Source organism: Hyperolius riggenbachi, chromosome 1, assembly GCF_040937935.1.
Source record: "Hyperolius riggenbachi isolate aHypRig1 chromosome 1, aHypRig1.pri, whole genome shotgun sequence".
NCBI lineage: Eukaryota > Metazoa > Chordata > Amphibia > Anura > Hyperoliidae > Hyperolius > Hyperolius riggenbachi.
Genome location: NC_090646.1, coordinates 660,452,650 through 660,478,859, shown reverse-complemented (window position 1 = coordinate 660,478,859; position 26,210 = coordinate 660,452,650). Strand labels below are relative to the sequence as shown.

Here is a 26,210-nt window from a genome sequence, read left to right as displayed (position 1 = left end):
TGTGAGACATCCAAGTCTATAACTTGGCTCATTATCTTCCAGGTTGTGTGAAGTTTGAACCTTTCATCCCAGCACTGCAGCAGTGTGTAGAGACATTACATGATTGTTCCTTAACACAGCTATAAGCAAAGTAGAAAAACATTCCTATAGCTGCTCCGCTGGGACCAGATCGGCTTGAGGGATCAGCAATCCTTCATGCTGTGTTTTCCCAGCCAATATCCATTCAGTTTCCTTACGGTGGGATGTTCCAGATAACAGGAAGTACACAGAACCAAACCTGGGCATATCCTAGTGTACCATGGTGGTTGCTGGATTGTGTTCTGTCTGATAAAAAATCCTAAGGTGGCCATTAACAGTCCAATTTCTAGCGAAAAATAGAGCGATCAGAAATTCCGATCGGATTGGTTGTAAATAATCTCAGTTGATGGGCACAATCAATCAATTACAAAACGATTATAAAAATAGTTGTCCGAGTGGATTTTCGTCAAAGCAAAATTTGGATTTTCTTGGTGGTTGTGATAAATTGGAAGCAAAGTTTAATTTGTTGATGGTGTAGTGAACAATTTTTCTTCTGATCAGAATAATCAGAGGACCGTGAAAGTCCAACTGCTGGCGTTTGAAAGAATTTGTTTTATAGTGAACATTTTTTGAGTGGATGAATGCCACATGGTCAGTTATGAACTTTTATTTCAAGGAAACCTTAAGGTGTACCAGAGATTACCAATTTTTTTTTACTTACCCGGTGCTTCCTCTAGCCCCATAAGCATGGATGCGTGCCTCTGTTAAGCAGAAATCAGCTCCGGTAATCGACTCAGCAGGGAGCCTTCTGTGCATGCGCGGACCATCTGCGCAAGTGCAGAAGACCCCGGCTGACGTCACTGAGTCAGACTGGGCCATGACTGAGCTGAACAATAGGAGCTGATCAAGGCTTAACGGAGGTAAGCTGGAGGATGGTGAGGAACTCACACGTGTTTATGGGACTGGAGGAAGCCCCTTGTAAGTAAACCTCTTTAATATCCGTTGTCTCTGGGTCACTTCAAACGGGGTATAAGTTTTATACGTACCTAGGGCTTCCTCCCGCCCCCTCAACGCAGATCTCTTCCTCACTGCCATCCTCCATCTCGCTCCCACGGCTGGGAGCACTCTTCGCCTGTGCTGTAGTACTGTGGAGACGCAGAACACTCCCGGCTCGGGAGCGCGGCAGGTCGTGTTGCCGGCCACACATGCGCAGTATGCCCCGATCTGCGAAGATATGCAGGGCTCTACCGAAGCATCCAGGAGGCAGAGGACGGCAGCGAGGGAGCGATCAGCCTGGGGGGGGGGGGGGGGGTGAAGGAGGCTGAAGGAAGCCCCAGCTATGTATAAAACTTTTACACCCTTTTTGCCTCAGGTTTCCTTTAAGTAAACCTAAGGTGCCCAGTGTAACTTACCTAAGACTTCTTCTAGTCCCCTAAAATCCTTCTGGTCCTTTGCAGACATTCCGTGCTGATACAGACTCTGTAGATCAGCTTTCAGAGCTGCTGAATGAATCGGACCAGAACAGCAGCAAGGGACCCGAAAGACCATAGGGAGCTAGAAGAAGCCCCACGTAAGTTACACTGGGCACCTTAGGTTTACTTAAAGGACATCCAAAGTGAAACATCCCACAGTTTTACTTCAAATTTAAATCTACTTTTTAAGTTATTACGGTTTCATGGTCTCTGATCAATGACACATTCATTGAAGTGTGCCAGAGCTAAAATCTATGAACTATTGACTTTTTATCCCTTTCCTGCTCCCAGAAGCCATTTACTGTCAGGAAAATGTTTTATGGCTGCAATTCTTTATCAGTGAGGGTTACGCTATAGTCTGACCCAGTTACGACTCCGACAGAAACTGTCACTTGCATACCTGATGTTTAACTCTTCCAGGCAAAGAAGGAAAAAAAGGAACACAGCCTAGTTATTTGTGTGCTTAGCACAGTACATACACATGTCTATCTCATCATGTCACATGTCACCTCGGTTGTCCTTTAAGGTACCCTTTAAAAAGTGCCAAGATATTATCCGGACAGCATAGGGTCAATTACAGTTTTTCCAGTAGGTTCATATTGCAGATTATTTAAAGTTAGAGTTGTCCTGGGTATTTTCTTAAATAATACTTCTTGTGAACCAGGGCTTCAGAAGCTTAAATCCTGTTTACATGACCTGAAGCAGTGATGCTGAGGGAGGTAACAGCATTATCTGAGGGTTGGAGAGCTGCTTCCTGGATTGCATCATCCTCATGTTCAGACTATGAGGTGGTGGGGCACAGACTGAACTCTCAGAGAAGACTGCAGCCTAAAGCACAGACAGTCTGTGCTACAGGAAGTACCTCGATATTGTGCCCTAAGTTCACCCACTTGCAAGTTTCTGCCTTCAAGATTAAGGTGCACGCTCCAGATATAAACTGCAGATGTTTACGGAAGTCTTAAAGAGCCCTGTAGAAATGTTTTATTTTGCAACTGCAAAAAATACAAAACAAAAGTTGAACCTGTTTCAGGGACACGTTAAACAAAAGGAAACTTCTTCCTCGAGTTTATCTCTTATGTGACGTTTTGGTACAGTGTACAGAGTTCTGCTTCTGGTGCTGAATTACACATTTTATTTTAAGATTATTTATATCTAGAAGACAAATAACCTCAACAAATCCTACAATGAAGAACTCTCAGATCCTAAAATCAGCAATGAAGAGCTGAAATTGCCAGTCTTGTAGAGCTCACCTCATGGTCCTTCTTTCCCGGAAGTCCAGGTCATAGCTCTGCATGGAGTCCACACAGGACTCTCTGGAGCCACCTTGCTGCTGCAGTCGGGGCTGCACAGGGAACTGGTGGACGGAGGCATTGGGCTGGGAGGTGGTGTGGTAAGGTGGTGGTATGCTGTTGCTGGTTTCGCTACGGTAATCACTGTCCCGGTCATCCACAGCGCTGTCGTGGTCTTCAAAGGCTGAAAGACAACAGAAATTAGAGGCCACACGTTGTGTTCCAATGTCAGATTCTGTTATCCAGGAGAACATTCAGATGTGAAAGATAAGAAGGCCAGAAGGTCACCAAGAAATGCTCATGAGCAGTCTCTGAATAAAGGTCTCTCGTAGTAAAGGGTCTTCAAGCCCAACTCTAGGAAAGACCCAGTCTTTTAAACCTTAACCAAAACAAAAATTGGGTGGATCTCTAAAGTTGTTACTGCTGTCAAGGTCTATGTTGGAATATAGAATTTAGAGCAATTTAGGGAGAGCCACTTAATAGAGAATCTTTCTCTCAAGTAGGAAGAGCCATCTACAGCAAAAATTGTAAATGTAGATTATCTAAGTAGTAGTTGCAGAGGTCTCTAGCACGTACAAAAACTACTTTATTATTCCGGGCACAAAGCATCCATTTCAGATAACCATGACATTTGAAAACCAACATACATATTAAAAACAGTAAAGATCCTGGCCAGAAGCGCTTAATATATTGGCTTAGGGGCTGCCATATAGAACAGGTAACGGGCGTTGCTAGCCCCAAAGATCAGTGGCACGTGCCCCGGATCTATTCTGGGGTGCCCCGGATGACCCCTGGCTGGGAGCTGTGGTACATCAATCAGGGGTATGATGGGTGCAGTGGTACCTATGTGGGCATACTGGGTGCTGTGGTGCCATGCTGGGCACTGTGATGCCTTTATTGGAGCATGCAGGGAGCTGTGGTTCTTCTATGGGGCATGCTGAGAGTTGTGGTGCCTCAATGGAAGGCCAGTGGGAGCATGGGAGGGGGTCCACTAGAAGGTCAGGGAATGCTATGGGGGACTGCCAGATAACCTGGCGTCAGGCAGACCAGCCGGCACAGAAGCCAGATAACTCTGCCTAGTTATGCTTAAGTGACACTGACAATTTATGGAATATGCTGCATTTTTTTTTAATTAATGAAGGAAGGGGCTTCCTCCGACATTTTGCTGGGCAGGCCTACTTTAGACAGTTCATATAAATTTGACTCCACCCGTGACCACACCCACATTCTGGTGCGTGGCCACACCCATCCTCCGGTTGAAGTGCCCAACAGTGCCCCGAATCTCTTTGGATCCTAGCAACGCCCCTGACAGGTAACCTGCAATCACCAAGCCAAAGCTCATGCAAAAAGCACTGTATGTGCAAGCCCTCCACCGTTCACCCCACGCTGTGCCTTGGTTTTGTTTGTTTGTTTGTTTTTTTATTAAAATCAATTCAAAACAGGTAAAATGTGTAATTCATCATCTGCTCTTATGTCTCAGATTCTCACCGGTGACGTTATTCAAGGTATTTTAGGTTGCACAACTTAAATTACCTAAACACACAACTATTATTAGAATAGTACAAATAACAAACCACCACCGCTACAACCAATACATCTAATAACAGACAATCAGATCTCTGGAGATGCAGTTGCCGAATCAGCCAACGCTGGGTAGATACCAACGGTTGAACTCTGAAATTCAATGCTAAAGAACGGATGCCATTTGCTGCAAGGCTCATACAGAAGCCATTTAAAATGAATCTTTAATTTGAGTTCAATAAAATGCAGACTGATTAGTTGTCAGGAATCATTTAACATTTTAGTTAGTGCTGGCTTTGATGCTGTATTTTGAAAAAACCTACACGACTTGCTGCAGAGAGTTGAGACTCGTGTATATGAAACATGGTGCAAACCTAATGCAAATCGGGTTCGATGAGGCATTGCATTTGAACTGTGTTAAAAGTTTCCAAAACACAGAAAAAGCAGAAGATGATGTATTTGGAAACCCTCAACACAATACGGAGCAATGCCACCGTGGATCAGACATGGACTGTCCACGTACACCAGTCATATCTCAAACAAGCTGTGCAGTAGGAACTTACGCTTATCTATACAAAGCTAACCAATTGCAGTTCTCTGTCATGTGACCAGCAAGAGAAGAATTCTAAATGGGAGCCAGAAATTTCAAAACTTCCTAATTTCTCTTAAAGTGACCCTGCAGTGAAATGCAGGATTGTGTGATAAACAACGTGTATCTATATTAATAATCCTAGACTTGCCTTGATACTCATTCTTAGGGCTGGGGCCCACTAGAAATCGCAAAATGTTTTTGGTAGCGACTTTGGCAGCGTTTCCCAAAGTGATTTCTGGTGATTTTAAGGATATTTTGAATGGAATGCTTGCGATTTGTACAGTGATTGTGATTTCCTTGCAATTGCTGCAATAATGTTGCAAAAGTCCTGTGATTGTGATTTGGGGAAATCAAAATCGCTCCTGTGAAATTACTTCCACTGGCTTTCATAAGCCTATCACTTTTGGAATCGCCAGCCATTCCAAACAGCTCTGGTGAGTCCCAGCCCTTAATTTGGTTTTAAGAATTCCAAAACTAGTTTTGCAGATTAGATTCACTCACGAGTATCCATTCTATCTCTTCGTCAAGTTCATAAGTCCTACCAATGGTTCAACAAGTAGAAAGCTGAAGAATCAATTCCAGTGAGAGAATCCAATCTGCAAAACTAGTTTGGTTTTGTTCATTCCTTAGGGTCAGAAAACCTTCTTGTGGACCATCTTGCAGTCACACAATGGTTTTCTGACCAGTTATCAGGGAAAGAGTAATACATAGCAATCGTCCTACAGAGCTCCACAGCAGATGGGCAGGAATTTGTAGCAATCGACAACCCAAAAAACTTAAAAAAAACTGGGATTTGTTTCTAATCATACTTTATCACTTTAAACCAGTGTTCCCAAGCCCTGTCCTCAAGGCCCACCAACAGTGCATGTTTTGTGGAAATCCACAGAGGTAACTGTGCATGTTCGTGGTTTCCTGCAAAACATGTACTGTTTGGTGGGCCTTGAGGACAGGGTTGGGGAACTATGCTTTAAACCATTGAACATACTGTATGTCCTTTTGGCCATTCCTTTAATTCATGCCTACCCTGTTTATATGAATCTGATATGTGGTTGAAATTAAAATAGATCTAGATTACCTGTTCCCTTTCAAGCTCAGAATGGCAACCAAAGCCTCCTAAGATGACATCAGCAGGCAGGTTCCTCTTCTGTCATCTGATTTTTACATTTTTACTTTGTACAATTCAACAATGAAATGGATTTATTACTACAGTACTGTTCATATTGTTTTGCATCGTAAGAGATGTGATTGTCCTGAGTCCATGCAGCTTCTTCACAAGGCCTGTTGACATTGTCACCATAGGTTACTGGATTTAAGCATCGACATTTCAAAATTCCACCAAATTTAAACAGCAACTTTCAGCTTTTATGGTGTCTTTTGATACGCGTTATTAAGGAACCTTTTGAAGAAGCATTGTGTGTTAAAGAGGAAAACCACCACCCTAGTTTCCACTTTGTAGTTTAGGGCTCGTGTACGCGGTCCATTGCAAAGTGCAAAGCAGCACCGCCTCCCAAGCACACCATTCTTTGGCCTATCGCCTTTGATATTTGCATTTATAACACTGAACAGGACTATAAAACACGCTGTGCTTGCATTGCATTGACACTGTATTTCACCAACACAAAGCCTCCAAAAGGAAGATTTTAACATTAAAGAATAACAAAACCCTTTCTAAAACATGCATTAGAATAGAAAAATATAGAAAGTTTAAAGCAATGAACACAGAACCCGATATCACGGTTTCAGGCGGAGGGTGATGGAAATGGCTTGCTTGACCAAAATTTTCTTCAGGCCTGATGTCAATGGTAAGCATTGAAGATGCTTTCTTTACAATGTTTCCAAAGTGAATGGACACAACACATAAGACATAGGGCGTTATGGCCTGTACACACACCCAATTTTGATTGGACAATGTCTTTCCAATTTTTACCACCAGCGACGGCTGCTCGCAAGCAATCCGCCTGGCTAAGCAAGGGCCAACTTCTTTGAAGGCGCGACTCCCTTGCCCGCCGTGTGACGTCACACACGGCTGCTCCATCGACCCTCTGTGACCCCCCCCCCGCATAGCAACAGAACAACCTTGTCAGCTACCGAGCTACCGAGGTACGATCACGATCTGTACAGGCCAGTAGGTGATGTCGCCCGAGGGGATCAAATCCGAGACAGGCGACATCAATTGTTAAGTGTGTACACACCTTTTAGCATTCTATCTCCATAAATGTCCCGAAAGTTCCAGAACACTAAATCAGTACTGGATAGATACTTAAGAAATACATTCAGGTTTACCAGCAAGCTACCCCATCACCCTCCATCCAAAACACTTCAAGTGACCCTGTAATGTTATCCATACATATGAATCCACTTAATACATAAATACGGTTTCTTACATGGAAAATACTTTCTTCTGTCTTATCCAGCCAAATAAAAAAATGCTGCAGGTCTCTCGAGTTTGCTTATGTCGATTACCATGAGCAACTTCAGACACCTCCTTTGTCCCGACTCATGCTGTCTTCTCATAATGTCTTCTCTTAACCCATTAAGCCACATGAAAACTGTGTATCTAATAGACTGCAGGAGTAGTCAAAGTTACAGCTGGACTCACTGATGCCCATGTGATCACTTCAATCTTCTCCCCTCCTCCTTGATGACTCCTGCAGACTAGATTCTTGATTCTTGATGAATCATCCAGTCTCGGTCCTTGATGACTCCTGCTGTCTCGGTATTTGATAACTCATCTAGTCTATGTCCTTGAGGACTCCTGCTGTCTCAGTCCTTGACTCCTGCTGTCTCGATCCTTGATAATTCATCCAGTCTAGGTCCTTGATGACTCCTGCTATCTCAGTCCTTGATGACTTTCTGATTTGTCTATTGGTCCTGTGACCAGACTGGGAAGGAGGGGGAGCAGAGAGCAAGGAGACAAAGCAGGGAGATGGTGCTGCTCAGGTGATCTTACCGATCACCACGAGTTATACAAATTTTCTCACCAAAAACATTTTCGCATCAAAAAGGCTTTTCTCAATATCGAGAATTTATTTGCAAAAATACATTGGATTTTTACAATATGGTCAAAGAAAAATTACAAACGTTATACAAAATTATTTTCAAAGACATTTTCGTTCTAAAGTAGAATGTTACATAATCTTATTAATGTGAAAAGAATATAGACATTTTCACTCATCACCATATGGGCAAGCACTGCAGGGGGCCCCTGGAGGACCAATCGCGCTCCAGGTGATGGCCTGCAGTGTCTGTTAAAAACAGCCCGATGTAGAGAGAAGGCAGCATGTCGGTTATCAAAAGGGAGGGGTGAGGCGTGATCATTTTGGGGTTGACATCAGCAAGTTTGAGTGACCTTCAGGAATTTTTCATAAGGATAAGACAGAAGGAAAAGTTTTCAAGGCAAGGAGCAGCAAACAATTCTGTATCATCTCTGGATACACTAGTGGATTCGAATGGATGGATCCGCAATACAGTCACTTCAATAATAATAATCCTGGGAAAAGTATTCTTTAATAAAAGGGGTCTGAAATGCTTACTCGCCCCCGCCACCCCCTCCGGCGAAATACTACAGCACCAATGTGGTATACAGAACACAGACATATATATAACATGGAAACAACACAGAGAATATGTTCAGCACAATAACTAGCCTGGCAGTCAGATGGCATTGTGGCATGCTTGTCTGTGCGAGCAGCGAGGAGATTTTCATGCATACAGCTCATTGTTACCGCAAGATGGGCATAAATGATATGAGAGGAGAGATGGAGGAAATGTGGGGTGACGAAAGATGAAGTAATGCAAAGAAAACAACAACTACCCAGAACCTGATTCAGTAAACTTTTTTCCTAGAGTTTTTCTTCCCCTTAAAAGTGGGATTATACATTCAAAAACTAAAATTTCAGTAACTACTCTTAGGTCCATAAAAAACATTTGAAAGCATTCACGGTATATAAAAACATTTACCTTTACTGTAGAGAGCAGTACAGGCTTGCTCATCTCTGGTTCATCGGCAAAGGAAACAATGTCCCTGTGCTTGTGTCTTCACTCTGCCCCACCGCCTTTCGGCTGAAGTGACTAAGCTGTTGCCAGGGTGATGTGTCTATTCAGCAGAGGGAGGGGGCAGAGTGAAGACACAGACACAGGGAGATTCTTTCCTTTGCCAATGACCAGAGATTAGAAAACTTCTACTGCTCCCTGCAGTGAAAATAAACAATTTTACACACTGGGAATGCTTGGGATGCTTTCAAATGTTCTTTTATGAAGCTAACAGTAGTTGCTGAAATTTTAGTTTTGAGAGTATAATCTCACTTCAACTAGTTACTGCAAGAAGGACATTTTAAAACGCCTTGTTTTAGAATTTCCAGTGCAGATGTACTTGCACGCGTGCACAGCTACTTCCTGACGCCAATGGACTGGCAGGAAGTAGTTAAGGTAAAAGCACATTTTCAATGCCTAATCAATACAAAAAGTGCTAATAAGTAAAAAAGTTACAGTAAGCATGAAAGGCATTATAGAGGCATCTTTGCAAGATGCTGCACACACAGATGCTGTACAGACACAAAAGATCAGTATCTGCAAAAGGTCTGTTCCTGCCAAAAATCCATTCCTGCAAATTGCAATGATAGTCTATGAGATCTGCAGATCATCATACACACATGATTTAACTGACATTCATCTGCAGATCAAGTAATCATCCGCAGATCTGAAAATCCATCCTGGTGGATCTGATCTGCAGATGAATGTCAGTTAAATCATGTGTGTAAGTTACCTGATCCAGATGCCAAGCTCTGTACAAAATCACTTACTGACATAGTTGCGCAAAGCTTGACTTGTATGCCTTCACCGACTCCGCTCCACTCTGCCCTTGACATCAGGTCCTGCCCGTCTTGTCCTAGTTAGCTTGACTTGTATGCCTTCACCGACTCCTCCCCACTCTGCCTTTGACATCAGTTCCCGCCCGTCTTGTCCTAGTTAGCTTGACTTGTATGCCTTCACTGACTCCGCCCCACTCTGCCCTTGACATCAGGTCCTGCCCGTCTTGTCCTAGTTAGCTTGACTTGTATGCCTTCACCGACTCCTCCCCACTCTGTCTTTGACATCAGTTCCCGCCCATCTTGTCCTAGTTAGCTTGACTTGTATGCCTTCACCGACTCCGCCCCACTCTGCCTTTGACATCAGTTCCCACCCGTCTTGTCCTAGTTAGCTTGACTTGTATGCCTTCACCGACTCCGCCCCACTCTGCCTTTGACATCAGTTCCCGCCCGTCTTGTCCTATCTGCGCATAGTATTCAATATCTGTTGACCCTCACACTACATGGAGGTGGTAAAATTGGCCAGTGATTGGCTAATCATAAATTAAAGTGTGAACCAGGCTTAAAGAGACACTGAAGCGAAAAAAAAATTATGATATAATGATTTCTATGTGTAGTACAGCTAAGAAATAAAACATTAGGAGCAGAGACATACGGTAAGTCTAATATTGTTTTCAGTGCAGGTAGAGTTAAGAAATTATTTTTTATTATCTTATCTTTTATTATCTATACAAAAAAGCCACTGAGCTCCATAACTTTCAAAGTCGCAGAGAGCTCTGTCTTCTGAAGCTTTATCTCAACTGTCAGTCACTGTATTTTTTTTTTCTCTCCAGAGGACAGGTCAAAACTTCACTGACCTGCTCTGTAAAATCATTTAGCATGCTGAGTAGTGTGTGAACTGCAAATATTACAGAATGATGCAATGTTATAAAAAACACTATATAACTGAAAATAAGAATATTTTCTTTGCTACTAATGTTCTAGTAATTATCCGTACTACACAACCAATTCACTATATCATCAATTTTTTTTTCGCTTCAGTGTCTAAGTTAATTGGAGCTTATTTTAAGTACTTTTTTTTTTCTTTATTGCTGAAAAAAAACAAAACAACAAACTTTATTGGTAAGTAGAAATTGTCAATGTGATACAAATGATTACAGCTTCCATGCAAATTGCTTACAGACTTGGCCAATCAAATGCAACTTCCTGCTGATTTGAATAGAAATTTGCATGCAAGGCGGAGTTATTTGCATCTCATAATAACGTCTATACTCATCCCTCTTCCCTGCCCCATTCCTCTCCTTCCCTTCTCTTCCAAAGTACTTGAGCGCCACATCTACCCTGACTTAGTCCGTCACCTCAATGCCACTCAACCGAAACTGCCCAACTCAAAGTACTCAAGGACCTGGCAACTGCTAAATCTAAAGGCTTCTACTATATTCTTATCCTCTTAAGGTGCGTACACACGGACTACAAAAGGCAACGACGGACCCTCCCGCTGGGTGGTCTTTTAGCAGACAGTAGCGCGTGTGTACGTGCTGTCGGTGGACTGATGAGGCTGTTCCTGAATGATCCATTCAGCGGATCATTCAGAAACAGCCTTATCAGTCCGCCGACAGCACGTACACACGCGCTACTGTCTGCTAAAAGACCACCCAGCGGGAGGGTCAGACGGACCCGTCGTTGCCTTTTGTAGTCCGTGTGTATGCACCTTAAGACCTCTCTTTCGTTTTTGACACAGTGGACCACCCTCTTTTTCCAAATCCTCTCATCCATGGGCATTCAAGGTATTGCTCTCTCCTGCATGTGTACGCCCTGATTATTTCACGACTAGACTACTTCAACTCTCTGCTCTGCGACGACCTCCCCACTAACCATTTAGCCCTGCTACAGTCCATCATGAACTACGCTTAACCTTTACACTGTTAAGGTAGCCATACATCTAGCGATTTGGCTGTATGATCGACCATTCGATTCGGTCATTTTATGGAATCGAGAGAGAAGAGTTTGTTCCAGAATTCCCGATTGATGAAAAGTAGCTGATATCATGTTGAATCGGCCAGCTTAGTCTGTCAAGCAGGATACAAGATATGGGTCGATCGCACAGGAATCGGCTATCACATGTCATTCGATCGACTATGAATCGATTTTGCCTTCAGAGCATGGAGACACAACATCGGTCAGATTGAATGTGAAGGTGAATCCCAGGTGAATCTCATAGGATATCGTTTGTAGTGTGTGCGTCACTAGTCGATCGACTTTCAATCAACCATACTGAAGTTGATTCCTTAATAAAGTCGATCTCTTTGTCAATTGAATCAGAATTGCTAGATGTACGACTAGCTTAAACTGAAATGACTATAAAAAAAAAAAAAAAAAAAAAAAAAAAGATTTTCACTTACCTGGGGCTTCTGCCAGCCCCGTGCAGCCGTCCTGTCCCGCGCCGGTCCTTCACGTTACTCCGTTCCCCTGCTGCCAGCTACTTCTGGTACTGTTGTACAGTCGACTGCAATTCACATGCATCTTTCTCACCCGCAATAGTGTCCCGCGCTAATAGCACAAGACGCTATTGTGGAGAAATATACGCTTGGCCCGGGGTGCGCAGGCGCCGCGTCTACTAAACCAAACGTAGCTGGTGGCAGAGCGGAGAATCGTGGAGGACCGGCGCGGGACAGGACGGCTGCACGGGGCTGGCAGAAGCCCCAGGTAAGTGAAACGCTTTCTTTTTTTAGTCATTTCAGTTCCGCTTGAAGGCCTTTCGGTCACGGCTCTTTCCCTTTTGTCTCACAATGCTGTGTAATGTGTGCATATACCTTCCACCCCTGTGTAATAATCTGTAGTTCATTTGTTCGCTGCATCAGCAATAATCCACCCTTATCTTGTATTGTTAACTGTTGAATAGTTTACTTTGCATTGTTATATCCTGTAAGCTGTTGTACAGTGCGATGGAAGATTGCAAGTGAGTAAAATATATTAGCATCTCACTGACCTATCTCCCAGTTTGGGGCTGATCTGATTCAGGTCTGTTATACAGGAAAGCTGTTACAAATACACTTATCCTTTAAGCAGGGCAGAATGGAAAGCACAATCTTCTAAAGACCGGCTTCCTTCCTGCAGGCTATCTCTGAAGGCCAGGCTAGACGGAGAGCCTACAGCTCGATGTTCGTGTAACGAGATTGTCATCTATCCCCGCCACATTGCCTGTCATCCTGTAATCCAATCATCTCTACGAGACGATACTCATCTCCTCCATCAATAGGTCTTCATCTTCTCATCTGACAGCGGTAACACGATGCCACCGTGTGAGACGCAAGGCCACAGCTGATCCCCCCGATGACAGATGAACGCATATCACATTACATGGGCAACGAACGGGCTAATGATGAATTTACTATGCCGCAGTACAAGGAGGGCGGCAGACTAAGGAGAAACTCCGACTGCGCCAAATTTTGATTTACGGATTTGTTTTCAGCTACAGATTGAAAAAAAAAAAAGGTATATATACAACTGTGTGTGTGTGTCCCTTTAAACATTATAGTCCCAATCTAAAATGTTCGTAACTACTTTTAGTTACATAAAAACACTTGGAAGCATTCTCTGTGTGTAAAAAACACTATTTTCAATGCAGAAAGCAAATGTAATCATTGCTGGCTGAAGCTCTCTGAGGCATGTGCCTTAACTCTGCCCCCTGCTTTTCTGATGAAGTGACTTAGCTGTTACCAGGGTGATGTGTTCAGCAGAGGGAGGTGGGCGGAGTGAAGACACATTCCTCAGAGAGCTTCAGCTGAAAATGATTACATTTGCCAGAGAAAAAACAACTTTTCCTGCTCTCTGCAGTGAAAATAAAAGGTTTTTACTGAAAGGGATTGCTTTGAACTGTTCTTTTATGTAACAAAGTAGTTACTGGAATTTTAGTTTTGGGAGTATAATACTACTTTAAGAAGATATGGCAACGCACGTATGCTTTAATATCACATTTATATTTCTTGTCATGTTTTCACTCTTATCGTGTCACCCTCCAGGGGACCTTTCACAGCTTACAGCTTTCATTTCACCACACAAAGAAAATCAAATTAAATTAACTATGGGCATGTAATGGCCTTTCTTGACACTTTTATCAAACAATGGCCAAAGATGAAGGGCAATTTCCTTGGTTATTTTATTACAACCAGGGAAGCATAGTTATTTTTTATGTCTTTATTTTAGATCCACAAGAAGTTTAGAGTACTCAGCTCTGTGATGCGATTTCTAGGTAATTTCATTTTTGATAACTTAGACACGCAATTATTTCTCCCTTTTAGTTAAGGCTGAAATTTGTTGTAAGTTGTAAGCATTGGTAGTTTACATCAGCTAATAAACAAGCTAGCCTAATCAATACTTGTTCATGAAGTTGTTAGTCATTAACCCTTCCTCTACTGATGCCCAATCTCCACTGACCCCTTGGCGGCGCTTACCTTAACCCCCCCACCCCCAGTGGTGCCTAACCTCAACTACCCCGCCATGCCTAACCCTAAACCTAGCCCCTGCCCACTGCGATTATTAGAAAAGGCCTTGGAGGAGATATTCGCTGCCATAGAGAGACTACTGTTAATTGTAGAGATGGGACTAATCCCAAATTTCCTTAAATCTGAATCTTACAAGATTCCTGATTTTTCTTGAATCGAACGAATCCTGTACATAAGAATAGTGTGATCGGTGTAAGAAAAAGTAGTTAGACTTAGAATATACTATTCTAAAGTCTAACTACTATTCTTACACCGACCACACAATTCTTATGTACAGGATTCGGTAGATTTGAAATTCGAGAATCTTTTTGGATTTGGATTTAAGGAAATTGAGGATTCTTCCATCTCTAGTTAATTGCTGTTACGATTAGCAGCCATCACCGGTAAAAAGGGAATCTGAAAAATAGCGTGAGCCCCTATTTGTAGAGTCGTGAGCCCACACTTTGTATAGCAATATATTTTCTTCACCTTATTAGACATGATGAAGTTTCTCAGTAACGGCAACAAAAGCCATGTTCAGTAGAAGGTACTTGACTTTGGATGTGGTGAGAGGTTCTCTTAAATGTTGTCTCTTCTCTATAGGTTAGATGATTGTAGCCGTGTTCAGGCACTTGTAACATGACGAGTAAGGCTGAGTGCTGCGTGTAATGCTCTATCAGCGCCAACCATTTCTTCAAGGGCTCATTTTCATCAGATCTACGCGCTTAATTACTCAACTTCCAAACTCCTACACAATATAAGAACACATTCTGCCTCTCGAGTCTAATTCCCATTGCAGGAAGCTCTTACCTGGGAATAGGTTTCTTACATCTGTGCCTCAAGAGGTAGCTGAATAGAGTACTGGTTAAGGGCTCTGCCTTTGACATGGGAGACCAGGGTTTGAATCCTGGCTAGGGTCAGTACCTATTCAGTAAGGAGTTCAAGGCAAAACTCCCTAACACTGCAGGATGGCCTCCTGAGCGCGTCCCTGTGGCTGCAGCTCGGGCGCTTTGAGTCCAACAGGAGAAAAGCGCTATACAAATGTTCAGATTATTATTATTATTATTATTAGATGGGGTTCTTATATAAAGCTGACCCCACACACTGCGCTCTCATTGGCTGGGAAGATCTGACACGGAAATTATTATTCATACAGCGAGTGTTTGCAGGATTCCCTCCATACCACTGAGGATAATGGGCTTAATTCACTAAGGGTAGGGACACACATGGCAAAAATTGCGGAGGTTTTCGCACATAATACTTCCCAATGTACAATCACAGCGCACAGAATTGCGTGGTTTTCCGTCGTGGGAAAAACACTTGCTTTTTATCGCACAACACATGCGATTCCCCTTTCTTGACAGGCAGCTGCTCTGTCCTACCTCAAAACCGGTTTGGTAAAAATATCATGTGAGGTAAATTACCTCATGTGGTAAAACATTTTTTGGGGGGGGCTAGAATATTCACTAAGATTTTAACACCTGTGGTAATAGTTACCTCAACACAGCATTACAATTCACAGAGATTTTTACCTCATGCAATATTTGATGGATTATCCCTTAGTTCTTGGAGCAGAAAGACCTCTCCTGAAAACTTCTACGTACCTTCACATCATGTGGTTAGACAGTTTATACACCTTTGCAGATCTGTTCTAGACAACAAACATTCCCAGAAAGTTCTCAGAAGGCTCCTAGAAAGGGCTTTCTTGAAGGGAGATTGTACCCCTAGAAGCTAAACCTCAGAGAGAACTTTCCTGAATATAGCTTAAAGTGGACCAGAACTCTTGCGCAGGACGGAAGGAAAACAGAGAGAACTGCACCCTGTATGTATTTAGAGAGATTAGCCAGTCTAATTCCCCTTCATCTGTGGCTAATCACAAGTTGTAATTTGATCTCTCCCCATGTCACCTGACTGACATGTCAGATAAGCTCAATTGAAAGCACAGGATGTTAACAATATGTCTGCTTCCATGAAAGCAGGAAGTAGAAACAGCGCAGATTAATTTCATGATTTGTATCAGCTGTAACAAATAAATTGATTTCTTTAAAGGTTATTATGCTGTTGCTTATATTTTAGAGCAGAGAGGAAGTTCTAAGTTCAGGTCCACATTAATAAATAAAATGTGCTTATTTTGCACAATGTTACTTTTGCCCGTTGTAAAATCTTTTCTCTCTCCGATTTACATTCTTAAAGTGGGATAAAACATTCAATAAAAAAGTGTTTGCCTACTTTTCATTACCCATATAGTTATTATATTTGCCTTTGTGCACAATATTTTCTGTCTACAAATAACAAATTCCAATAATCCATTTTATCTGCTCTGAAAGCTGCCATTGCATTTTACTGCATAGCTGCTGTATTTATATAGTGTAATGTATTCAGTGATCATTTCTCAGCTCTCTCTGGTTCTACAATATGTGCAGTTCAGTGTCAGCACGCTGCTGGCTGTATACTAATTGTAGCAGACAAAGGAATGTAAACAAAAGATAATGTTATCACATCTTCAGATGCTGCCAGAAGTGTAAGGAGCTTTCCACTGAAGAACAAAGTGCTGTGTTTAACAGTTTGAATGCTGTTCTGCTCCATTTTTGTGTGTAGATTTATCAAAGGCGACAACATCTTTACTGCTGGCAAGGTGCTTAACTATGGAATGTTTGTTTACTGTGTGATCTGAAGTCAGTAGAAACAACACTTGGTTTCCCAGAATGCTCTGGGAGGATAATTCTGAATAACCTAACCATCACTAGGAGGGCAGGATTATATACCAACAGCTATCTATAGATGGAGGAAGTGTTTCTGATGTTGAAACTAGGACAATGAATGAAAAATAATACTGGAAATGTACTACATACTATATGTCTATATGACTATATGTCACTACGGTGCCTCTTTAAAGTGGAACCAAACTCTAGCACAGCACACAATGAAAAGTCTTTTTGAAGTAATTCACTTATCTGTGTTTGTTTAGCTAGATCAAAATGTCTCTAAGTACTTCTTATGAGCAGCTGTGAATAGAGTGCAGGAGTCTTAATGAACCCCTTCTCTGCTCCCTGCAAAAGTGAAACCAAGTTAAAACTTTTTTGTTTGTTTTTTTAGGATCTCCAAGAATATTTTATTTTTCCAGAAAGGTTATCATGCTGTGGCTAATCTTTTAGATCAGAGAGTTTAGTTCCATTTTAAATGCAAATAAAATGAGTACCGCCTCCTGCAGCATCCAGTCCCCCCCCCCCCCCCCCCGCCCTTATTTTTCTAAAGAATCTCGGCAAGTTTCAGAGACAGAGGTGATGGTATGAGGGTGAGGGATGAAGAATGGCATAATGAAGGGCAGTGTGTGATGGGCGACACTACAAAGAGGCTGTAGGCATGAACGTCCGCAGGGCGTGACGTCAGAAAGCATGCGGCGGCATGAGCGGAAATAAAACGGTTACATACTCTGGCTTTCTCCCCATCCGAAATAACTCCAGCTGCCTGGGAAGGGCGGCGGGCGACAGGAGGGGAAAAAGAGAACTTCAGCATCAATGAGGTAAGAAGAGTATTGTACTTCTGGCGGCTGTGATTAGCAATGAGCGAGGTGACGGCACAGGACAACAGGCAACAGTCACGTAAACAGTCACATAAACAGGCAGAAAGAAAAAAAATCACAGCCAACAATGTGAAGACACAAGAGAACAGTGCATCAAGTAAGATATACAGTCAGTAGTACAACATGCTCTGTATTCCAGAGATCTGGAGGACTTAGCAGAGGAAGCAACTTGGGTTAGCAGTGAACACAATATAGCATGCACATTATATTCAAAGAAAACAGCAATGAGATGTAGTGATGGTCATGTCTAGGAGATCAGCTGATAAATTTGTGAAGCTCTGATTTGCTGTGATCACATCCTGCTGTAGCACATGATCATGGCTAGCAAATCAGAGACTTGCATAACTATCACATGACCAAACCGGTCACATGCTTCTCCATGAGTTCTCCTAGACAGGACCATCACTAATGAGAAGATTAAAGCCCATCTCTAGGATTTGCTTTCTCCTTTATTTTAATCTTGGAGAGCGTAGAAAGGGGTTAGGAACGTTAGGGGGATTTTTACTGCCGTGCCACCACTGAAGAAGCCAAAATAAGTTGAAACAGTTGAATGACAGATGCATTGTATGGCTTTGTAAAATGAACAGGGTGTACTGTGGATTTGCTGCAAACCAGTGACTCTGGATGAGTGTCAGGCTAGAGCAGGCATAGGCAAACATGGCCCTCCAGCTGTTACGGAACTACAAGTCCCACAATGCATTTGCCTTTATGAGTCATGACTGTGGCTGTAAGACTCCTGCAATGCATTGTGGGACTTGTAGTTCCTTAACAGCTGGAGGGCCAAGTTTGCCCATGCCTGGGCTAGAGCGAGTTGTTTCTGATTAGCTATGACTTAACTTGACAAGACCTACCATAGAGACATATGAATACGAGGGGGTATCAAAAAGTTTTAATAACCACCGGGAAGTTATTACGGTATGCTGATGAATTTTTCTCAGTGTTGTCAATGGTCCCTAAGTGGAAGATGTTGAGAAAATCAGTACATTTTCTCTTTTATTTCTTTTACAGATTGTGCCAGAATTGACTAAAGTGCGAGATGGGAAAGACTGAGGCTCGTAGTGTGATAAGTTCCCGGTCAGTAGGATGATCTTCTGTTCCTGTGATGTGGGCTTAGGGAGGAGCTATGCAAAAAAACAAGCTGGGCAGCCATTTTTATGGATATTCAAGTGGAAAGCCGGTATACAGTAATAATGGCATTTATTAACCCAATTGTATATTACGCTCAAAACTTGCCCCACTACCTTAATACCTTATTATTTGAGGCCTATATGGTGATTCTCTTTCTGTCCCCTCTTTGACTTGTACAACATACTTTAAAGTTTTGGGCTTTTGAACTCCATGTAAAATTTTGCTACATTTCACATTATACCTGGTTTTGTATTTTTGTATTTTGTTCGCAAAAATAGAACAGATGATCAGGGAAAATATTTGGTTAGGGTTTTTAACTCCTCCTTGCTCTGATTTTTTCTTTATTCTCCGCTTTCACTCTGGCAGAGACTCCACCCTCTCCCCCTTCCTGTCTAGACAGGAAATGATGTGGATACAGGAGAATTAAATTTAAAACAGTTCCTTACCCCTTAGGACACCATCCAAAATTGAAGTGAACTGATAGTCATTAACTCAATTCTAACCATATTACCACCCCAGCTCTGCCTCCCCCACGCCACCAACACCCCCAGAACATTCCAGCCTATTGCCTTGTACTTTGTTGTGATTTTATCTGTTTATTGCATTCAGGATGAGTTCAGGGTCATTAGCCCTAAAACCAGTTATGTCAAAATATTCACCTCTATATTTAACATGTAAAGATTTTTACAAGAAATATACAGAATAAATAAATCATTTAAGCCGTGAACGTCTAACATTACAAGGTGGTCAACAGCGATGATTGATGAGATTGATGAGATTGATGAGATGAGATTGCCAGCAATTTTAGAGTTGCTGCAAATTTTAAGTTACATTTAAGTAAAAGTTTGTGGTGTGTAACGGTCTCAAAAAAAGTCATCAACTAAAGGTGACCACACACCATACAATTTTTATGCACGTACTTATGAAGTCTGCCAGGGAGTCCCAAGGGGAGGGGTGGGGAGAGATTAAACTGGGGAAATCGGAAGAATGAGGGCAGCGAGCGAGGAATGGAAAGGCTCAATGGGATCCAGAGGCTACCCACTCCATAGGCGACTAGCCTTTATTTTTTTCTATTCTAAAAAAAACCAAAAAGTTACTTCCCTATGTAGAAGGAAGGTTCTGGATCCCAAGGCCTTCCCGGTCCTCTCTCTGTTAGCTTGTTCCCCCTCTGTCCCCTGTTCAAAATTAGCAGCTTTGAGATTCCTCAGGAGGCTTCAGAAGTACTTGTGCCCCTGAGCGCTTCTGATCTGTACTCAGGGACAACAAGTTCTTCCGAATACCTATTCGACGGGGAGGTCGCATTATTTCACTGAGAGGACAGCAGGGGAAGGAGGACACGGATTGAGGGTTCTATGGGATCAACAGACTTCTCTCTCTACATAGGTATCCATTTTTTTTTTTTACACCTCACTCCAGGGTTGTTTTAAATGTGGCCTTTTTAGCCTCCCTCGTAAGCTTGTGCAGTTGACGGTTGAGCTATAGGATCATTTCTTTGCCCGTACATCTGGATTTCAGCTTTCACAACGGACGCCACCTCTTTCATGAAACAATCATCACGAACAGAAGGAAAAACCGTAAGTTTGCCGTGCAAGAAGCAAAGAAAAAAAAAAAAAAAGAACTTTGGTGCATGATACCAACTTATTGCATCACCATGGCAACTGGAACACCCAGAGCACTTGTAGGAAAGGAAACCATTGTTAACGCTTTACTGGTAGCCGGAATATGGAGTTATTCTCTTTCTGCCCTTCAAACAGGGAAATAACCAGCGACGGCTCCGGAGATGAAAAGGCTCTTTGCATTTTTATCGTACTTTTCAAAAAGGTCTTTCAGCGGAAAATAAAATTAACTGGTGGTATTGTACTGAGGACAAGGAGACAATTAAGAGGCAGTTTCCATGGCAACTGATTGAACTGCAGAAAGTGCCGGGTCAGGGCCTGAATTATGACACAAGAATATATATATATATATATATATATATATATATATATATATATATATATATATATATATATATATATATATATATATATATATATATATATATATATATATATATATATATATATATATATATATAAGAAAGAAGAAATTGATGGAGGGAGGAGAGAAGGTAGGGAAGAAAGGTATACAGGGTGGAGGAGAGGAGTGACCATGCAGGCAGTGTGACCAGGAGCCCTGGAGGATGAGGCCCACTTCCTGCTACACTACAGAAAATACGCACCTGTGAGGACCGCCTACTTCCCAAGACTCTCCGCCCACATCCCAGATCTCACCTCCACAGATGGAGAGGAATCTCTACATCCTACTGGGGGAAGAGGAAACAACCGTGCAAATAGCTGCCCCATTATGTCGCTACCTGCCACCAACTGAGAGGAACACGATACCCCCCCTGGACTTTATACCCCTTATACTGTTCCCTATACCTCCCTCCCTTATGGACTGTATATCCCAGACCCCATACAGTTGATTATATCTTCCACACCCTTATGGACTGTATACCCTAACCTACCCTTTTCCCTTATTCCCACAACTCCCCTTCCCCATGTTAATGTTAATGTTTTGCTTAGGCAGTGCTAAATGTATGGATTCGGAGATTAGGGGGGGGTTGAAAGAGAGACGCATATGATCAGGCTAGGTTTCCACTATACGGTTGCATTTTCATGTAGGGAAAATCAAGGTTAAAGAGAAAACTAAGAAGAGGACAGGGTAGCAGCACTAGTTTTAATACAGACTAGAAGTTATGAGGTCATGATTACACCGTGGCCATAACTTTTTTTTTTTTTAGGTAGAGTGTTGGAAATGGGGTGGAACCAGCCTCTGGATGCACAGACATGAGGGTGCACCTTACCCCTTCCCACGTACCACCCCTCGCCCCGTCATATGCAGTGTCACAAGAGGAGCTGTAAAAGTGCTGTTCACCTCTCTTTACCACCCAAAGCCACTGTCACCAGCCACCCCCTTCAGTATAGGTAACGAGATGACTACTCCCTCCTTCCCTCCAGTATAGGTAGCCAGATGACCCCTCCCCCTTTCCCTCCAGTATAGGTAGCCAGATGGCTCCCTCAATCCCCCCCTCCTTCAGTATAGGTAGCCAGCTCACCTTTACACCGCAGCAGCCATCAGTGTCACTCATTTCTCCGCTCATCTCCAGTGCAGAAGCTTCCTCTTCCTTTCCGTCTCCAATGCTGCCCAAGTCCATAGCCGCCGGCCATAATGCAAACGTGCACAGAGAGCAAGGTGGCTGCTGCGCAGGCGGCTGGCAGCAGAGTACCACAGTCAGGCGCTCACCTGATCTCCCTGCATCACCAGTTTAGCCTGCTGCTTTGGTGCCCTTGCTCCTGTGGTGCCCTAGGCCATGGCCTAGTTGGCCTTGGCCGAAATCCGGCCCTGCCTGCGCCGGGATCTTAGAGCAAGCTTTAACCAAGGATAGACCTTCATCCCAATTAGTAGCAGATACCCCCTTTTCCATAAGAAATATTTACCTTTTCTCAAAGAGATCATCTGTGTGGGGGTCTGTGTGGCTGATATTGTGGTGAAACCCCTCCCACAGTGTAATGTCATGACCATGGTCCTGACAGCTTCCTGTCTGTGAACCTCATTGCATTCTGGGAAATAAGGCCGTTTCCAACTTCCAAGCAAGCAGTATCTCCCTCTGTGCATAGAACTCTCAGTAACGAACATTCCGTACAGATCACCTGGCAGGACTAAAGATGTCACCACCAGGGATACATTTCAGAATGTAAATCAGGGAGAGGAAAGAGTCTACAATGGGCAAAAAGTGATTACATTTACAAATGAATATTGTGTAAAAAAAAAAAAAAAAAAAAGCATTTTTATTCATTATGTTGTTTTCACTGCAGTTCCTCTCTCAGCCCCCTCTAGTGGCATCTATCATTACGTGCATCACTAGAGGGAGAAGAGAGGAGATGCTGCGAGCCAGAGACAGGCTGAAGATCACAACGCAGAGAGGAGAGGAGCACTTTTACAGCTATCTACACAGGGGGGAAGGCACCTACCTATTACTAGGAGGACATCTAGTAATCTAACCTGGGGGTCAGGGCCGGCGCTACCATAGAGGCAAAGGAGGCAGCTGCCCCAGGGCCCCAGAGCTTGTAGGGGCCCCCAGTGGCTACAAGAGGAAAAAAAATTCAAATCGACCTTATAGTTTTTGAGAAAATCGATTTTAAAGTTTCAAAGGAAAAAAAATACACATTTAAAAACCTGCTGACTTTAATGGTTAATAGCAAATCCACCTTAAATGCTAGAAACCATAAATTTGCAGGATATGTTAAGGAGATCATTAGGAATAAGAGGAAAAAACAATTTTTTCAAAAAGACCTTATAGTTTTTGAGAAAATCGATTTTAAAGTTTCGAAGGAAAAAGGTATACTTTTAAATGCGGTAAATGTCACTTTTAGTAGCAAACCCAACGGTAGTGTAATTTTACATGTATCAAAAGAAAGGGCAATACATTTCCTGACGGGGTTTCCAGGGGGTCTATACGCAGCCGCAGCGCTTTGGCCAGGGATCGCTATACAGCCGCAATATGGCTGTATGAAGATCCCTGCCATTTTTTCCTATTTTCCCAATTTTTTTTTTATGTTTAGAGTGTGGGAATTTAAAAAAAAAAATGTATGTGGGGTCCCTACTCCTGAAACTTTTTAACCCCTTGTCCCCCATGCAGGCTGGGATAGCCAGAATGTGGAGCTCCGACCGATTGGGACTTCACATCCTGACTATACCAGCTGCAAAAAAGGTCCCCTAATGCAGATTTTTGTTCCGGGGTATATGTTGGGGGGGCCCCCCAGGTTTATTTTGCCCTGGGGCCCCATTGTTGCTTAAACCGGCCCTGCTGGGGGTATCTGCCTAGTACAGGGGATACATCTGCCCAACTAACCTGGGGAGGGTGGCTATCTGTTGCTGCAAGTTTATCTGGCTACCTAAGCTGGGGAGGGAGGCTAGCTAATACAGTAGAGTTCTAGTAATCTGCAACTCAACTAACCAGCAGTCTCAACCAACCAGCACAGATTGCCCGCAACACTCACAGTGGTGAAGGACAAATTAAAGGAACACTATTGATGTAATCTTTTTTTTCAATTGAGATAGGAATTGTTTGGGAAGTGCTGCCAAGTACTGGTGTATACATTTCACTGGCAACCTGTTTGTTTACCGTTCTCAAAATACTTTCACATTTTACTGATGCCAAAACTTCATGGCACACTGAGCCATGAAGGGAGGGGGAATTCCCCTCACACTTCATCAGTTAACCCTGTGTGAAACTTTGTGTGTGAGAGAGAGAGAAAGCTCCCCACAGCTGCAGATCCTGTGTCCTGTGTTTCTGACTGAAGTGTGCTAAGAGAGCAGAGGAAATTTAACTTGTTAACATTTGTAATTGTCACAACTTCTGATACTGTTTTTGATTTCAGTGAAAAATACTCTGTAGTCTGATATACAACTCTGGCTGTGCATTGAAGCAGACACCCCTTCTGCAATTGATTTGTCCCAATAAAGCTAAATCCTACCCTCAATAAGTTAAAGCTTTTGCCTCTGATATTTAACATGAAAAGTAGGAAAATGTTTACACAGCTACTTAGGGATTATTTGTACATTGTCATTTTACAACACTTGGGTATTGATCGTATTCCTTTAAGGCTGTTTGGGGGTTCTGATGTGCTTAAAAACTGGGTTCCACGGCTCCCGCAAGGTTAATATAGTTTCTGTTACTGTATTTTAACATTTACTGTATTATTTGGACTGTAAGACTCACTTCTACCCCAACAGTGGGAAAAAAAAGTCACTGCGTCTTACAGTCCAAATGCAGGGAGTCCCCAGCTTGTGACTGCCTGCCAATACGACGGAGCAGTGCTTTTCGGCGCTGCTAGATTTGGGCGCAGCCGGCGCCACTATAAACTATAAAGGGAATCACAACTAAGCAGCGCTCAGTAACGTCGGCGCTGTCAGAAGACAGAGCCGAGGTTGCTTAAAAATCACAATAATTCAGCCTCCAGCAATCGCTGGAAGCAAATGATATCATTCCCCCACTATCCATGGCGGCCGGAGGGGGAATAGTAATTAAAACGGCCCGGACTTGTGCAGAAGCAGGATCAGCCTCTTACCGGCTGTATCCTGCGCCCAAGTCTACCGGCGCCGATTTCAAATGTATGCCAATATGAACCTCCAGCTCGTCACAATGTCAGGGACTCCCTGTACTGTGCCCATGCAGAGGACGACACAGGGGGACACAAAGGGGCATAAAGGAGGACACAAGGGAAACATGAGAAGGACACAGGGAGACACAAGAGGTACAAAGGGGGCATACTCCACAAGATGCCCCTTCACCATGGATGCACCAGGTTTAGTATATATTTTTCCCCTGGTTTGTGTCCTCCAAACCTAGGTGCGTCTTATGGTCCAAAAAATACAGTAATACAGCATTTGTGGTATGCATACAGAGTGGGGTGTTGTACTGTATTAGCTCGGTCTATTTTTATCATTGAGCCTCAAGCAACCAAAAAACACACTTTTCTGGCATCTGCCGATCCCTGTCATTGCCGCATAACAGAGAATCTACTGTACTATCTAAACTTGGGAGGGGGCCAGCTAATACTGGGGGGAACATCTGCTACCTGCAGTGGGGTGGGCACAATTTGGGGGGGGGGTGCTTTGGAATCTCCACCTCCAGTGCTAGAGAAACTAATGCCGACCCTGGAAATGACCATTGTATCTCAGGGGGAACCACAGTGTCAGTATAGGCAAGATATCAGTATATGATCCTGCCACAACACTGAAGAGATTAAGGAACTGTAGTGCAAATAACATAATGAATAAAACTGCTTACTGTTTACAATATTCATATATAGATTTAGTCAGTGTTTGTAAAATCTTTCCTCTTCCTGATTTACATTCTGAAATGTATCACTGGTGGTGACATCATTAGTCCTGCCAGGTGATCTGTACAGAATGTTTGTTACAGAGAGTTCTGTAGGGGCTCATACACTGGTCGATTTCAGTCATCGAACGGAAATAGATTCTATCAATCGATTTGTGGCCGATTTCGATCGATTTGATCTGACAGGATGGAAAATCTAGGTCGATCTGCTGCTGGCATTGGATCTAATGGTCCAATACTGCATTTAGATAGATTTCCAATAGATTTCATTTTGAAATCTATTGGAAATCTGTTTCTAGCATGTGGCACACATCAGACAGATTCCTGTCAGATTCAACATGACAGGCATGTGACAGAAATCTGTCTGATGGTCGACTCTGCTGCAAATCTACAAGTGTATGGCCACCTTATGCACAGAGGGGAGAT

General features: G+C 42.9%; 1 protein-coding gene across 15 annotated transcripts in view; it reads right to left on the bottom strand.

Moving 5' to 3' along the window:
• Positions 1–26,210, bottom strand: part of UNC13B (unc-13 homolog B) — a 540,439-nt gene that overhangs the window by 325,296 nt on the left and 188,933 nt on the right. For 11 of the 15 annotated variants that reach the window (XM_068252311.1, XM_068252316.1, XM_068252301.1 and 8 more), the window contains 2 exons: positions 17,617–17,652; positions 2,741–2,963 (listed from right to left, as the gene is read on the bottom strand). In XM_068252311.1, coding sequence (XP_068108412.1) covers positions 2,741–2,963; positions 17,617–17,652 — 259 coding nt within the window. The remainder of the gene's footprint in view (positions 1–2,740; positions 2,964–17,616; positions 17,653–26,210) is intronic. The other 4 variants (XM_068252331.1, XM_068252411.1, XM_068252393.1 and 1 more) reach the window with 1 other exon arrangement.